This window comes from Gossypium hirsutum, chromosome A07 (assembly GCF_007990345.1).
Source record: "Gossypium hirsutum isolate 1008001.06 chromosome A07, Gossypium_hirsutum_v2.1, whole genome shotgun sequence".
Taxonomy (NCBI): Eukaryota; Viridiplantae; Streptophyta; class Magnoliopsida; order Malvales; family Malvaceae; genus Gossypium; species Gossypium hirsutum.
The window spans coordinates 11,230,195-11,246,518 of NC_053430.1; the positions used below are offsets into that span (position 1 = coordinate 11,230,195).

At 33.2% G+C, this 16,324-nt stretch overlaps 1 protein-coding gene and 1 long non-coding RNA gene across 2 annotated transcripts; one reads left to right on the top strand and one right to left on the bottom strand.

The window, feature by feature from the left end:
- Positions 1 to 1,422: 1,422 nt before the first annotated feature.
- LOC107936612 (uncharacterized protein At1g66480) lies at positions 1,423 to 4,917 on the top strand. The gene is made up of 2 exons (XM_016869371.2): positions 1,423 to 2,167; positions 4,520 to 4,917. The coding sequence occupies exons 1-2, from the start codon at positions 1,523 to 1,525 to the stop codon at positions 4,577 to 4,579; spliced, it is 705 nt and encodes a 234-aa protein (XP_016724860.2). The 5' UTR covers positions 1,423 to 1,522; the 3' UTR covers positions 4,580 to 4,917.
- A 1,340-nt stretch (positions 4,918 to 6,257) lies between these two features.
- Positions 6,258 to 7,403, bottom strand: LOC121232112 (uncharacterized). The gene is made up of 2 exons (XR_005930335.1): positions 7,260 to 7,403; positions 6,258 to 6,911 (listed from the first exon to the last, which is right to left on the bottom strand). It is a non-coding gene; the product is annotated as an uncharacterized lncRNA (long non-coding RNA).
- Between the last annotated feature and the right edge of the window lie 8,921 nt (positions 7,404 to 16,324).

A 16,324-nucleotide genomic window follows, 5' to 3' on the forward strand; every position in this document is an offset into this window, starting at 1 on the left:
TTTTTTATTATGTTTCATACATTATACCATTTTTTATCTGGTTATTCTTTAATAATAAAAACTACTTTTGAAAATTTCCAATATATTTTAATTAATAAATCCAGTGAAATACTCACTGAAAATTTTAATTAAAAATTTAATCTAATTTTAAAACTGTATAATTTTATCTCAATTTTAGATTCATCAAGAATTAGAAAAATCATTTTTTTTCCATAAAAATCAAAATTGGGCATTATAAAGTGATAATGATGGAACAATATATTATTAAATAGCGGACTAATTAAAATATATATAACTAGAATTGTATGAAAATATTGACCCTAATAGGTCAAGCCATCTAGAGGCAGAAAAGCAAATAACCTGAATTCGCTTAGTCACCAAATTAACTTTTTTTTTTTGACGATGTGGTGTAGTGTGGTATAATAATTGTCTTCAATTATTTACTTTTTCAAAAAAATACTTAAAAAATAATTAAATATTGTAATTATGACTAAAAAAACACTTTTTAGCCCTTTTTTGATTCATCCTTATCTTTAATTCAAAGGTTATCCTTTCATGAAAGCCCACCAATGCCAAGTCCCCTAATTCTTATTAAGACCCACAATCTCTTTGCATTTTGATGGTAATGATTGTGACATCTAATTAATATGAAAACCCCACACCCACTATTTCACCTTATTTCCCCCAAATCAAATTAAAGATACCAGAAAAGTTGTTTGTGATTTCAACGTTGGTTTGCCCAAATCATTTACTTTTTTTTTTAATCATTTTGTTACTCTTTTTTCGATTACTCTTTAATTGAATCAACACAGTCTTTGGCTCATTGGTAAAATATATCACCCTATCCTGGGATTAATTTATGGGTTTTGCTTGTGTAATAATTTAGGGTGTGAGTTTTGAGATTGTTTTATATAAAAAATTCAATTAAATTATTTTTTTTAAATGAAAAAATTCACATAAATTATCACATGAGTTTTTACATCAATTCAATTAAAATTTATGTTATTGGAATTAGACCGATTAGATTAAAAATTGATTGATGTATCATTTCGAATAAATAAATTGAATTGTCTTTGAACTGATAAAAAAATTAAAAATATAGACAAAAACTGACAGTGAATTAATTTTATATATTTCTTAATTTTTATTATTTTATTTAATTATTATTTTATTAACAATTAAATCGATTAGATCAGAATCGATGATCTTTAAATATAAATTTATTTTTTAAAACATTGATTAAAACAAGATAATTTAACGAAATTTTAAAGTCTCGGAAATAAAAAAAAAGAGCCAAAAGGGAGAAAAAGGAAGAAAAACTAGCTTTTAAAAAATTGTGTTTTCCCACTTTAATTTTCCAAAAAAGTCCATCATAAAATCATACATATAAATTTGGAATCTTGTACAAAATTTCACCAAATTCACACCATTCCAATTACCATCATATCATATATATATATAATTATAAATCCCAACAACAAAGCCAAAAAAACATTAAATTTTTTCTATACTAAACAAGGAAATGGGGAACAGCATAGGAGGAAGAAACAAGGCAAAGGTAATGAAAATCGATGGTGAAACCATCAAATTAAAGACACCAATTCGGGTTTGGGATGTTCTAAAAGATTATCCAACAGGTCATGTTTTATTAGATTCACAAACTGTGAAGCATTATGGGATCCGTGCTAAGCCATTAGAGCCACAAGAGAGCTTGAAACCCAAGAAAATATACTTCTTGGTGGAGCTGCCGAAGCTTGCCGATGATGAAGTTCATAAGGCGCCGAGGAGGGTGCGGTCAGGGGGGATTCATATGAGTGCTAAAGATAGGTTAGAGTGTTTGATGTTGTCGAGAAGGACGGTGTCGGACCTTTCTATGGTTCGACCGTCGTCGACGAGCATGGTGTCCGATGGGGTTCGACTAGGTGGTGGTGGTGGTGGTACTTCCGGTGGGGGGATGATGACTGTGAAAATGAGGTTGCCTAAGTCTCAAATGGCTAAGTTGGTGGAAGAGAGCAAAGATGGTGTTGAGGTGGCTGAGAAGATCCTTGATCATTATATCGGAAATGGTGGTAGTGGCGGTTATGATGCCGGTAACCGAATCCACCGTGAAGCACCGTGGAAGCCTGGCCTTGGTACCGCTGGAGAAAACTTTAAGCCCAAACGTGAGGTATGCAAATTTTATAATTTTTTTTTAAGAATTACCAATTTTGGTTAAAATACACTACTAGTCCCTCGACTTTCACATTGTTTGTATTTTCCATCAATTTTTCAACCTAACTTATTTATTTCTCATCAATCATATATCATGTCATATAAAAGGCAACTTAATCAGCATGTCATATTGAAGTCAAAATATTAAATGTTAGCTTGCATTTTGTCTTCTCTACTAAAAACAATGGGTAACTTAGTCCCTACACATTAGATCAAAGAGTAATTAGTCCTTTTTGTTAAAAAATTCATTCATTTCTATGGTTAAAAAACTAGCATGTTGACAGCATAACCAAATAAGACATATAGTGTACCACGTGTACATCATGTTGACATACAGAGATCAGTTTTTAATAGTAGAAATGGAAATAATTCTTAACAGAAGTATCAATTTACTCTTTAATCTAACGTATAGGGACTAATTTGCCCATTTTTTTAGTAGAGGGGGCAAAATGCAATCCAACTAGTACAAGAACCTCCATAATACTTTTACCCTCATATCTATAAAATTTAAAAGAAAATACTAATGATTGTAAAAATATAGGGACTAACAACATAATTTAACCATCAAACTTTTATGTTCCCTAAATTACTTCAATCAATTTCAAAAATCCTGGAAAATTAGGTGAACTTATTTGAAAATATAAGAAAAGTCACATGCAAAGTATAAGCTAACAACTGAATTTTCAATGGTTTTTGGGCCTACATGTTTGCTAGTACTTAATTGCAAAAAAGAAGTTAAAAGAAAAAAAAAAGAAGGGGTTGTTAAAATAATTTATAAACGGTTTGGTCATTGATGCAATGTTTTGGATGAATCAAGTTTGTTGTTTTGGTAGCTAGCCAAAAGAAGATTGGTCAACTTGAGAGATATGCATTGTTTCAATATAAATATGTACATTATTATTTATTTAATCATCAAATTAGATTGTCTCACTTTACCAAAATCTACAATATTATGGAACAATTTAAAGATTTAATCAAACTAATCCTTTTTTGTATTTTTCTTTTTGTTTTGATGCATAAATGTTAACTCTAGCTCTTCCTCATGTTTTTTTCTTTTAAATTCTATAATTTACATATATATATTAATAATTTATTATAGTTAATGTTACCCTACTCGTGAAGCTTAAAAACTCCATTAACAGTATGCCAAAATATTTTCTCTTTTAGTATTGTGGATTGGCTTGGATAATTTATTTTATCATTTTTAAAAATAGTAAGTATTTTAAACTGTTTTTATAACTATACCTAAAAAATATTTTTGTTGTTAAATTTTAAATTTAGATTGAATAACCCAAATTAAAATTCCTTTGTCCAAGCTCGGCCCGAACAAGTTAAACCGACCGATTAGGTGGGTGATAATTTTTTTTCAATTTATCATGATTTAGTTGTAGTTTTCGTAAGGATGATAATAGAGTAAGATGGAATAATTTTTAATAAAAAAATATACATAATTTTTTAAATTAAAATAAAATATAGTAATAAAATATTATAAAATTAAGTTATGTTGTAAAATTTTAAAAAAAAATTAAGAATAAAGAGGAGTATAAATATTGATAATTGTAGGTTTAAGATGGTAGAATTTTTAATTTCATATTAGATAGGGTGAAGTTAATTTAATTTGGTAAAATAAAATGTTAAACAAAAAAGAGTAACTAATTTCCTTCTCATTTTTGCAAAGTTGATTGTAAGAAATGGTGTTTGCATATTTTGATTAGATAATTAAAGGTCATGAATTCTAGACATGTTAAGAACAATTCATTTAGATTTAAATTATTTTCTTTATTTTTGCTAAGTCAATTTAATTGTGATATGTCTAGTAAACCTGTCCAAACCTTGCATATTGCAAATAACCCAATTTTGACTTTTAAAATATTCCATATCTATCCATTCATGTTTTCAACCCTTTTATTTGGTCAAATTTTATGAGATATATATCATTGTTTTAATCATGCAATACTTTTTCAACCATTTTTCTTTGGTTAAAATACGTTCCAAGTCCTCATGCTCTTCGCATATTTAAAATTTAGTCCCTCTAATTTTATTTCAAGGAATATAGTTTCTCTATTGTTAAGATTTAAAAATATAAGTCTAATTGTTAATATTATCAAAACTCTCCTGTTTTTGTTAAATTCAAGTTCATTAAAACTTCAATTTTTTTTGTTACATAGCTACTAATTGAGTTTTTTAATTTCACCCTTAATTAAAGTAGCTAAATTTTTAAAAGAAAATGAAATGTGATGAATGTTTTAAAAAATGAAAAGCTAAAATTAATTTTTTTAATTTTTTTAATGATTTTTTGATTTAACAGAAGAGAGTGAGTTTTATTCCACAAGAAGAAGGTGAAATCCATTTAGCAAATCAATTGTAGCAGCCGAATTTGGAGTCCGCATCAAAATCCAGCAATTCAGCCCCAATACAAGTTTTCTTTCTAAATAATTTATTATTTATGATTTCTTTTTCTTTTTTATATAATCACATATATTTCATATGTTTTACGGTTTAAGTCCAATTCTATTCGGTGAGGTGGCATTCAGGTAAAGCCCTCCCAACAATATCAATTATAGTGTTCGCACTTGATCTATATACGTAGAGAAAAAATTTAATTTTTCTTCCAAGTGGTTGGTAAGATAGATAGTTAAATATGGATTGTAAATACTGAAATTTCAAGTTAGATTTATTGAATATCATATCTTAAAGGTGGCTGTATGATTTTGTTTTGGGTTAAATTTTGCTAGTAATCTTTATATTATGCGTAAGTTGTGTTTGGTTATTTTTAGATCCTTTACTTTTTCAAATTTTATAATTTCGTTTATGATTAAATCATAGATTATAATTCATTAAGTTAAGATAAGCTATGTGACAAACATATTATTATATGTACAAGGGTGAAGCTAAACAAATTTTTATGGAGGGACTAGAATTAAGTTGTATATTTTTATGAGAGCTAAAATACAATTTTACTATTTTTAAAGCTTATATCTTTCTAATTTTTTAAAGGACAATCAAATTTTTATTTTTTTTTGGAGGACCAAAGTGTAATTTTACCATGTACCAATTAAAAATTTTAGAAACCTTAAAGGACTAAAAATGAAATTTGTCATTTTAAGGGTTAGGGGTCCGTGCCAACCCCCTAGTGTCGTCTCTGCACATGTATAATGCCATAACCACTTGTTATTTTTTTTATATTACTTTAAAAAAAAGTTAGTTAATAAATTTAAAGATTGTTATTTGCGTCAAGATTGAATTTTCAAAATTAGAAAAATATATGGACTAAGAATGATCCAGTTAGACAACATTGACTAAACCTACAACTTTACTAATAGTACAAGACTAACAACAGCATTTAACCAAATAGATTTAAATATTATCGTTTGGGCCAGGACTGAAATTTCACAATTCAAAAAGTACAAGGACTAAAATTAATCAATTTAAAAAATATAAGTACTAAAATGACTAAATTAAAGTACAAGAACTAAATTCATAAATTGTGCAGTACAAACACTAATAGCATAATTTGAACCTTTTTAATTACAAAATAAATCCACAAATGTAATTATAAGTAATACAAATTTAAATAACTATCACCAGAATTAATCATTACAAACATAAGTTTATTCTTAAAAAACACGAGATCAATTAAAATATAGCTAAACTTATACCAAAAATAAATATGAATAGACATACACACGGTAATACCTAATCCAAAAGAATTTGCACATAATGAGGCTTAAATCAAAATGAGATTTGTTTTTTATATTTGTTATTAGCTTTTTTTCTTTTTTTAAATTTTAATAATACAAAGAAAATACAATTACAAATATATATATTTATTGTACAAGTATATTTATAGACCAACTACAATTCTAACTAATACAATGCATAATGGATGAAATGTTATAACTTAGAAACAAATTTTAAAATAAAACTTTATTAACCAGAATCTATCATCAAGAATAAAATTACATGCGAAAGCGTATCTGAATCCATTCATTTTTTTGAATCTTTAATATTCTGGTTTCGATTTTCCAAATTAGCACACAAGTAATTCAGAGAAATGGACTCTATTTTCTAAAGATGTGATATTAGAAAAGCTACATATGTGTAATTTGGGGACCATAATCCTAATATATAACATTTGCACATTAACCTAATTTCTAATCAGCCCATCATTAATTAGAAATTAGTAACAGAGTATCTACACATCTTTGGCTTATACTTTATTTAGGGATAAATTTTAAAACTATACATGAACTTTAGTCTAATGTGCAATTTTGCACATGTACTTTGATTTTATGCAATGTTATAGGCCAATTTTGGGCCAGTTCACATCACACAAAGCCCAAATACAAAATAACCCACCTAAATACCAACTAACCCATTAAACCCCAATACCCGGTTGACCCATTACAAAACCCAATTATCCCTTAACCCATCAACCCACAACCCAATTCATTACCCAAATCATTAAACCCATTTACAACTTACCCAACAGACCCATTTTATACCCACAGCCCAATTAAACCTACCCAAGCCCAAACATAAAAGGCCCAAATCCCTGACCCAGATTTTGACTTAGGGTTTCAGTTTTTGAAACCCTAACCTATTTAGCACCGAATTAGCCTCCCCACCCAACCACTCCTCTGGCCACCAGCCACCTGCCCACTGCAGCACCGCCCCATCACATCCACCACCCTCTACACCTGCAAGACAGTAAAGAGAAGAGACAGAAATAGCAGAGAAAGAAAGAAGCTTGTAAAAAAATAGGCTATAAAAGCCGAATGTAAAAACTAATGGGAGGGATTTTTTTGGCTATCAATACAAAGAGGATTTTTATTTTTTGCATCAATACTAGTAGATCAAATACAAAAACAATTCCCAAATACCAAAACAGTGCAATATCTTCGAATCAAATCAAACCATAAGGTGAATCTACTATTTTTTTTTTCTATTTTTGTTCATTTTCGAATCTTTTTTTTCTTTCCTATCTAAATACATAAAAAGAAATAAAAATAACATTTTTAAAACATTAAAAAAAAGGAGCTTTTTACCTTTTTCGGCCACCGTGTACGGTGGCCGGCGCCAGCGACGGACGGCGGCCGTTGATCGGCCGGTGACCGGCCCCCTGGCCAGATTTCCCTCCCTTCTCCCTCCTCCCTTCTCTTTCTTCCTCTTCCTTCTTTTCTTTTTTTTCTTTCCACTCTTCACAAATGAATTTTTTTCTGAAATTGGGCCTATTTATTGCCCTCCGAAACGACGTCGTTTTGGGGCTGTACTTAAGCCCCAAAACGACGTCGTTTCACCTTGCCCGACCCGTTCAACCCGAACCCACTTCAGGATCCGCGTTTTTTTAACTCAATGGTATATTTATGCAATTGGTCCTTCCGCAATTTTATTTTTCGCAATCGAGTTATCTTTGGATTACAGATCAGCCCTGAAATTTAATCGATTTTATAAATTGGTCCCTTTCAATGCGCAGCGTTTTAATAACTGGGAATATTGTGCTTTTGATCCCCCTTAGTGTTGCCCGTGTTCTAATAAGTCCTTCTCTTTGTTTTTATTTTTAAAATTGCCCCAAAACTTTGTTTTTGTTTTAAATTTAGTCCTTTCTTCAGATTTAAGTTTATATTCGTACTGTCTTTGTTTTCTTTTTTTATATATTATTACTGTTATTTTTATTCCTCTTATATTTATTACTAATATATTATTATAGTTACCACTATATATGTATTACGTATATATTTTTATAATGTATCTATGTAATATAATTACTAAGTTTTTTTAACATTAATAGTATTTATATTTGTATATTATGTAAGTGTTCTAATACTATATCATATATACACATGCATTTTTCATATTAATATATATATGTTTTTAATATTATATTATTACGTATATGTTTTAATATTATTAGCTATCTATCTTTCATACTATTTTATGTACATTTCTAATACCATCATATATTATAACATCATTATTATATATATATGTACGTATCTATATAGCGTACGAATAGTGTTTTTTATTATCATTTCTAATATAAATATATATATCATATAGGTTTATATACATATCATACATGTTTCATTATTTTTATTTTTATTAGTTATATAAATATTATTACTATTTTATGTATATATTTTTATCTTTATTACTATTGTTGTTAATCTTAGTATATGTTTTATATATGTACGTATATATCTCTAGTATATATATATAATTATATATCCATGTAGTATTGTAATAGGTTTTTTTTTGTTTTTCAATATGTATATATTATGTAAATATTTTGATGTTATATTATATATGTATTTTTTATATATTATGTATACATATATTTTTAATATTATTAGTTTTTTTTATATATACTATTCTATGTACATATTTCCATATCACCTTATATATATTCCTAGATACTATTATATGTATATGCATATTTTTATTACCATATTGTGTGTATATTATTATTACATTTATTTTATTCCTACTATATTTATTATTAATATTAGTACATATATTCTATCGTTTTTGTATACATTTTTTATGTATAGTATTATTTTCATATATCCTTATAGTTATTACTATACTTATTATTTTATTCTAATGTTATTATGTATTCATATATATACGTGTATTTATATAGTATTATCAATGTATATAAATTTCTTTATGTTATTAGTATTTATAATGTACTTTGTACATATTCATTATATATTATTTAGGTATGCATTATGCGTGTATTTTAGTGTTACTATGTACATACATCTTTCAAGATTTAATTTTTTTATACATCATGTATATATTGACAATATAAGTAGTATATATATATTTTGACTATTTCATGTATATATTTCAAATATTATGTATAGTATATTTCTGACACTACTACTATTCACATGTATATATATTTTGGCGTGCATATTCTTAATACCATTATTATTATATATATTCATTATTTTCTCGTATTTGATACTATTATTACATTTAATCTCCATGCATTGTTGTTGTTTTTTTTATTATTGTCATATTCGTTATTTGCTTCCATATATTTCTGGCTCTTTTGTTCATTTTTATTTCACATCAATTTGCTTTGTATTATTTCGAAAATCTTATCCATGTTTTCTTAATTAATTTCAATAATCAAGGCAACGTACCGGTTTAATATTAAGTCATAGATTTCATCGCTATGTTGGGTGAACATCAATCGACTCATGTTAAAACGGTATGTCCTTCTCAAAACCCAAAAAAATTGAAAATTCTTGTGTTTCAATCAGATCACGGTTAAATCTTACATTGAACTCGTATTTTTGAAAATCAAGACAACATGTGTTTTACTAGATACCAATTTTGGGAGTCGCGAGGGTGCTAATACCTTCCTCGCGCATAACCGACTCTCGAACCCTACTTTTTTCTCTGGATTTTCACGTAGACCTAAATTCAGCCTTCTTTTTGTTTTAAAAATAAATTCATTAGGTGTCCGATCACACCTATAAAAAGGATCGGTGGCGACTCCCTTTTATTTCAAAATCAAACTTTAGTTTTTAAGTTTTCACTGAATCGCCACAATTAGTGACCAAGCTAAATTTTTACGTCGCTACAGCTAGCGACTCCACTGGGGAGACTTTTTGATAGTCGAATCGAGTTAAGCATGTGTTGTCAAAATTTGCAAAAATTCCTTGCTCAAAAACATATTTAGTCGTGATCCTTAAAATTTTAAATTTCGAAAAATCATTTGTATCTTGTTGTAAATATTTTCCTAACTTGTTTATCTTCCGTTTTTCAGCTCTACATTTTTACGATTCTAATTTTTAGTTTTAAATAAAGCGAAAGGGTTTGTGAGTTTCTCCCCACACACCGTGCACGTGCATCTTTGCATAACACGAGCTTTATACCTGGGCTCCGTCCGTTTAAGTGAAAGTAAACGCTATGCCTTCGTGAGTTAACTCGTCCCTCCGCACAAGCTAGTGAATACTTTCGGGTTACATATGACTTATGCTTTCGTAAGTTAACTTGTCCCTCCGCATAGGCATAAGTAAATGTAATCCCTCGAATTGAACTCGTGAGCCTGTGATGGGCTACTAATCTTAGTAGATGACAGTACGGACAATTCGAGTACCCTCTAGAACCGAAATTGCATATTGTGAACCATAGGAGCCACCGAATTAGGTCCATACCGAACCTCCGTCCGTTAATAGTCACCAAAATAAATACATGGGAGAAACGCCTCTTACCTTTTATTTCTTTGACATTTACACTTTCTATTTTGATTTTCCGTGATTCATATTTGTTGTACTAACCAAGATATTTGTCTGTGTTCTTATTTTACATCATGCATTATAGGCATTATACTAGGAAGGTGTTGACTAGAGATTGGTTGCCACAAACGGGTTTCTAATGTAAGAGTCAATTATACAAACAACCGAGAAGAATGATGTGGTTTGGGACTGGTCTCTAAAAACTCAAAAAGAAAAAGGGGATAGTCTAGTGAAAGGATGTATTGCCAATCTGCCCGAGCACGTAACTGTGAATGTTCGCCAGAATAGCCTTGAAGATTTGGTACGGGTTTGGAATCAGTGGGACTCGGACACTAGGGGTATCTTCACTGAAAGATATGGGGACATAGCCAACTTGATTGCTGTCAACGTAGACGAACGATTGATCCAAGCCATGGTCAGATTTTGGGATTCGGCTTACCAATGTTTTACCTTCAATCAAGAAGATATGACTCCAACTATAGAGGAGTACATTGCTTTGCTTCACATTGAAAATGCGTAATTCTATAAAGTATATGTGAAGGAGCCTAAACCGATGACCTTCAAGAAAAAGTTAGTAAGATTGACAGACATGACTGATGCATGGGCCAAAAAACAGATAAAGAAGAAGAATGAAACCATTTACGTCCCATTGTCTTCCCTACGAGATTTGGTTTTGAACCATCCCGACATGTTGAAAAAAGTGAATCTATTTGCTTTGGCCATTTACGGTTTGATCATCTTCCTGAAAGTCCTTGGACACATAGAAGTTGCGGTGGTGGATTTCTTCGAAAGATTAAAACAAGAAATCAACCTTGTCCCGACTATCTTGGCCGAAACCTTCAGATCCTTAAACAGTTGTAGGAAAATGGGGAAAGGACGCTCTATCGGATGCGCGCAGTTACTAAATGTCTGGATTTTGAGCCATTTCTGGAAAGTAGAGCGCACACCGTACCACATGTTTTCAAAAATTTTCGCCCCGTTGAAAGCCTATATTGAGAGAGAATGGCCAAAGGATGTCACTGAAAAACATTGGGTTTCAGTTTTTTAGAACCTTCGAGCTGAAGATGTAACTTGGAGAGCACCGTAGATCCGCCCTTCGGTTCTGTTATACAAGGTTGGAAATCAAGATTGGATACCACTACTCGGGCTATGGGGAGGAGTTGGATATGCCCCGCTATTAGTGCAAAGGTAATTTTCTTCGCGACAATTCATACCCGTCACTGGAGGATTAGCACAGTCCGAGTTCGCTTTTGCGAGTGAAAGCTATATGAAGAGGGTCCGAGACACTGCAAAGTCTTGAAAGAAAATTCATCTGATGGAATTGGCTCTATATGCTGATACCCTCACCCAAGATTACGACATCTAGAGGAAGCAACGGGTGAATAGTCAGCAAATCTCGTCAACGAACTACACCGTCCAGAATCTTTTCTCGGAGGAAATGCCGTATGAGCTAGAAATGGCAAGACAAGAATTTGAACGAGAAAAGGCCAAGATGTTTTGGGACCTTAGTGCTCTTCAAGAGGAAAACTACCAACTGAAGATCGATGTTCAGATTGAAAAATCCAGAATCGGAAAAGTACAAAAAGAAGCTGAAGTCGTAAGAAATGACTTAAGAGATCTCCATCTGGAAAATAAGAAGTTAAGAGGCATAATAAAGAATAGTGAGCTGGGCAAGTCGTCGGCAGAATGGAAAGAAAAAATAAGCAACATCAAAGGTGGGATGGAATTCTGGAAAGGAAAAGCGAATAAAGAAGAAGAAAAGGTTGCACAGGCTATGATGGAGCTAAGGAAGAAGAACGCTGACTATGAAGCTGTGTCTGCCGAGGTAATGACTAGTCGATCTAAACGTCAAGAACTAAAAGAGAGGAAACGAGAGTTAAAAGGCATGCTGCAAGATCGTCAACAACAGCTAGATACTCTCTTGAAGGCTTTGGAAGAAAAGAATAGTCAATATGATAGAGACATTCGTGCTTACGAAGAGGGCCTCCAAGAAAAAGAAATGCAACTTAGCTTTTTGATAAATAAAATTCGTGGGGTAGCCATGAACGTGGTACAATTATCGGAAGAAGCTGAAATTCTCATTTGCCAATTCCCACCAAGTCGAAGATCGAACATATCAGAATTCTTAGCACGAGTAAAGAAATATGGCGATATAGCTAGGAAGTTTGTGTAATAGCTGAATCGAAAATGGAAAAATGCTTTGTAATGAACTCTTTTGATGAATAAAATGCCTAAATAGAGGCTATCTTGAAATCAACACCAACTTCTTGTATTTCTTTCATGACTAACATTCATTTGACATTTATGCATTCATTCATCCATTCATTCATTCATTGCATATCTCATAATTGTTCGCTGAGGTTAAAACATAAATTCGCAGTTGTAATACCATTAGACTGGAACCATATCATTCGTATAGAACGCGTCGACAAGCTAGGGCAATGGAGGCTAAATTCAATGAAAGAATTGAAAGGATGGAAAGAGTTCAGAGGGTATTACAAGAGTAGTTGGCCAAGTCACAGTAAGAGACAAGAGACTTAATGGTGAGATCTCGAGAAGAATCACTCGAACAAAGGAACCAAATGGCCAAGATGATGGAAATGATGTCAGCTCTAGTAAAAGGAAAGGGACCTTAACCCTGATGTTGTGGAACCACAGTCAAGGGCTAATCACGATCAGGATCCGTCCTATCCGCCAGGATTTACTCCACTGCACGCCCACGCAACACAAAGAGGGTACACTCAATGGGAACCTACAGGCCTGGAGCAACGACCTGCCCCACCTGCTAATCTAGGGCAAGGAATATTCGTATCAAACCTGGGGGCTAGTCTTGCTGATCCACTCGTTCCAGATTTGGACGATCCAGCAATGATAGCCAGGTTGAAATTGAATAATCACGATGTAAATGAGAAATATAGGAGCCTAGAGGAAAGACTCAAAGCAATAGAAGGCACTGAAGTCTTCTCCGCACTAGGTGCAAAAGAACTCAGTTTGGTACCCGACCTAGTTTTGCCTCCAAAGTTCAAGGTGCCTGATTTTGAAAAGTACGATGGGACAAGATGCCCAAAAGCGCATCTCGTCATGTTCTACCGAAAGATGACCGGCTATGTGAACGAAGATAAGCTAATCATACATTACTTTCAAGATAGTCTAGTAGGGTCGGCTCTTCGGTGGTATAACCAGCTTAGTAGGGAAAAGATCCGATCTTGGAAGGACTTGGCATCAGCATTCTGTGAGCAGTACAAACATGTATCGGATATGGTGCCTGATCGAATGACTCTACAAATGATGGAGAAGAAACCAATAGAAACCCTTAGACAGTATGCGCAAAGGTGGAGAGATGTCTCGGCCCAAGTGGAGCCTCCACTGACTAAGACTGAGATAATGGTCCTTTTTATCAACACGTTGAAAGCTCCATTCTATGACAAGTTAGTAGGAAGTGCCACAAAAGACTTTGCGGATATTGTGATATTCGGGGAACTTATTGAAAATGCCATAAAGAGTGGAATGATGGAAGGTTCTGACAGTTCAAGAAGGACAGCACCCGTAAAGAAAAGAGAGCCAGGAACCCATATGGTAGGAATAGGAAGTCGTTATACCCCTAATCCATATCCAAACCCACCATGACCTCGAAATTATCCACCCCCGAATTTCTATTATCTCCCTCAAACCCTTTATTACCAAGCACCACCTCCTTCCTACCCCGTATACGCCACGAACAATCAAAGACTTGTCACCACATTCCCACAAAACACTGTACCTGCTCAAAGCCTACCTAAAAATGAACCAAGACCCGCAAGGTCCAATCCCGAGAGACCGTAATTTACTCCTATCCATGTGTCGTATAGGGAATTATACCTAAAAATTTTGGAGAAACAACTAACATCTCCCCATTACATGGCACCCCTTAAACCTCTATACCCGAAACGATACGATCCAAATGCTAGTTGTGCATACCATGCCGGGAACCAGAGGCATTCTACGGAGAATTGCCTTGCCTTCAAAAGGAGAGTTCAAGAACTCATCGATGCAGGCATTCTACGATTTGATGGTATTGGCGGCACGACCAGGAACCCATTCCCAAATTACACCTAAAGGAATGTGAGCACAGTGGGAGAAGAGGACAAACGGTAAAGTAGAAGAAGGGTTTCTGAAATAAGAACGTCTCTACAGAAAATTTGGAAGGTACTGGTTAAGAAGGGATTACTCTGTCACCCCGACAGAAATTTCAGAGAAGGAAGTCAAGATTTTTGCGATTTCCATGGAATTATAGGGCACGACATTCAGTCATGTGAGGAATTTAAAAGGTTACTTCAAAACATGATTGATAATAAGGAGATTGAGATCTTTTATAAAGGCGAAGAGGCTGATAGAGGAGAAATATGCACCTCTAACCATCAATCGTCAGGTTTCCCGTATAGCACCGACCTACTGTTAATAATCTATTACGACACGAAGAAGGAGTCAATGAAGCTAAAATTGATAATCGATGTGCCATCTCTTTTCCCCTACAAGGACAATAAAGCAGTACCATAGAAATACAACGTCAATATCGTCACACCTGAAGATAAAAAACCCAAAGCCATAACTGGAAGTGTTGGGGAAGTAGGTCATTTCACTCGTAGTGGAAGATGATATTCCAAAGAGATAGAGCCGACAAAGGAGAATAATGACTTGAAATAGAAAGGAAAAGCACCAATGCATGTGACCAAAGATGAGCATGAAACTGTATCTGAGCAATAAGCTAAAAAGCCTGTGGACAAGGAGGAAGCACAAGAATTCTTAAAATTTATCAAGCACAGTGAGTACAACGTGGTGGAATAATTGAGTAAGCAGCCAGCATGAATCTCGGTATTATCTCTCCTGTTAAATTCAGAGCCACACCAGAACGCCTTGTTAAAGGTGTTGAATCAAGCTTACGTGGCAAATAATATATCCGTTGAGAAGCTTAACAGATGGGTGAAGAACCTAAACGCGGATAATTTCATTTCTTTTACTGATGATGAAATACAACCCAATGGTAGAGGCTCCGTGAAAGCATTGCATATCACAACCCGCTGCAAGGGTTATATAATACCGAACGTACTCATCGACAATGGATCGGTACTCAATGTCATGCCTTTGGCCACATTTTCCAGGATTCCGATGGATTTGTCCTATCTAAGACCTTGCCATTCCACAGTAAGGGCATTCGATGGGACAAGACATGAAGTCATGGAAAAAATCGAGATCCCCTTAGAAGTGGGTCCCTACATATATGATGTCGAGTTCCAGGTCATGGACATTACACCATCATACAATTGCCTTTTGAGAAGACCTTGGATCCATTCCGCTGGAGCAGTCCCATCATCCCTCCATCAAAAGGTGAAATTTATCATGGATGGCTATTTGGTCACTGTCGAGGGAGAACAAGATATTGTAGCATCTATTTCTACCGACGCACCATACATTGAAGTAAGTAAAGATGCTATAGAATGTTCCTTCCGATCCGTTGAATTTGTCAATGCCATATTCGTCGCTGAGGGAAACAGAATTCCCGTACCAAAACTGTCAAGAAATACCATAATAGGTAGCAAATTAACTGTAGGAAGAGGAGCCCGAGCAAGAAAAGGTTTGGGAAGGTACCTACAAGGAATAGTTAGGGCCCTAAAGTTGGTACATCACAAAGCTCGATACGGTTTAGGGTTCCAACCAGATGTGCGTCAAAGAAGAAAACAGTGGAAGAAAGATCAGGAAAGAAGGATCGCAAGAACCCTAGGCCAAGAAACAGAATATGAGCCCATAACGTACCCTTCTTTGTCAAAAACATTTACATCTGCAGGAATGAGATACCCCAAGTAAGACAATTCACGAAGCAC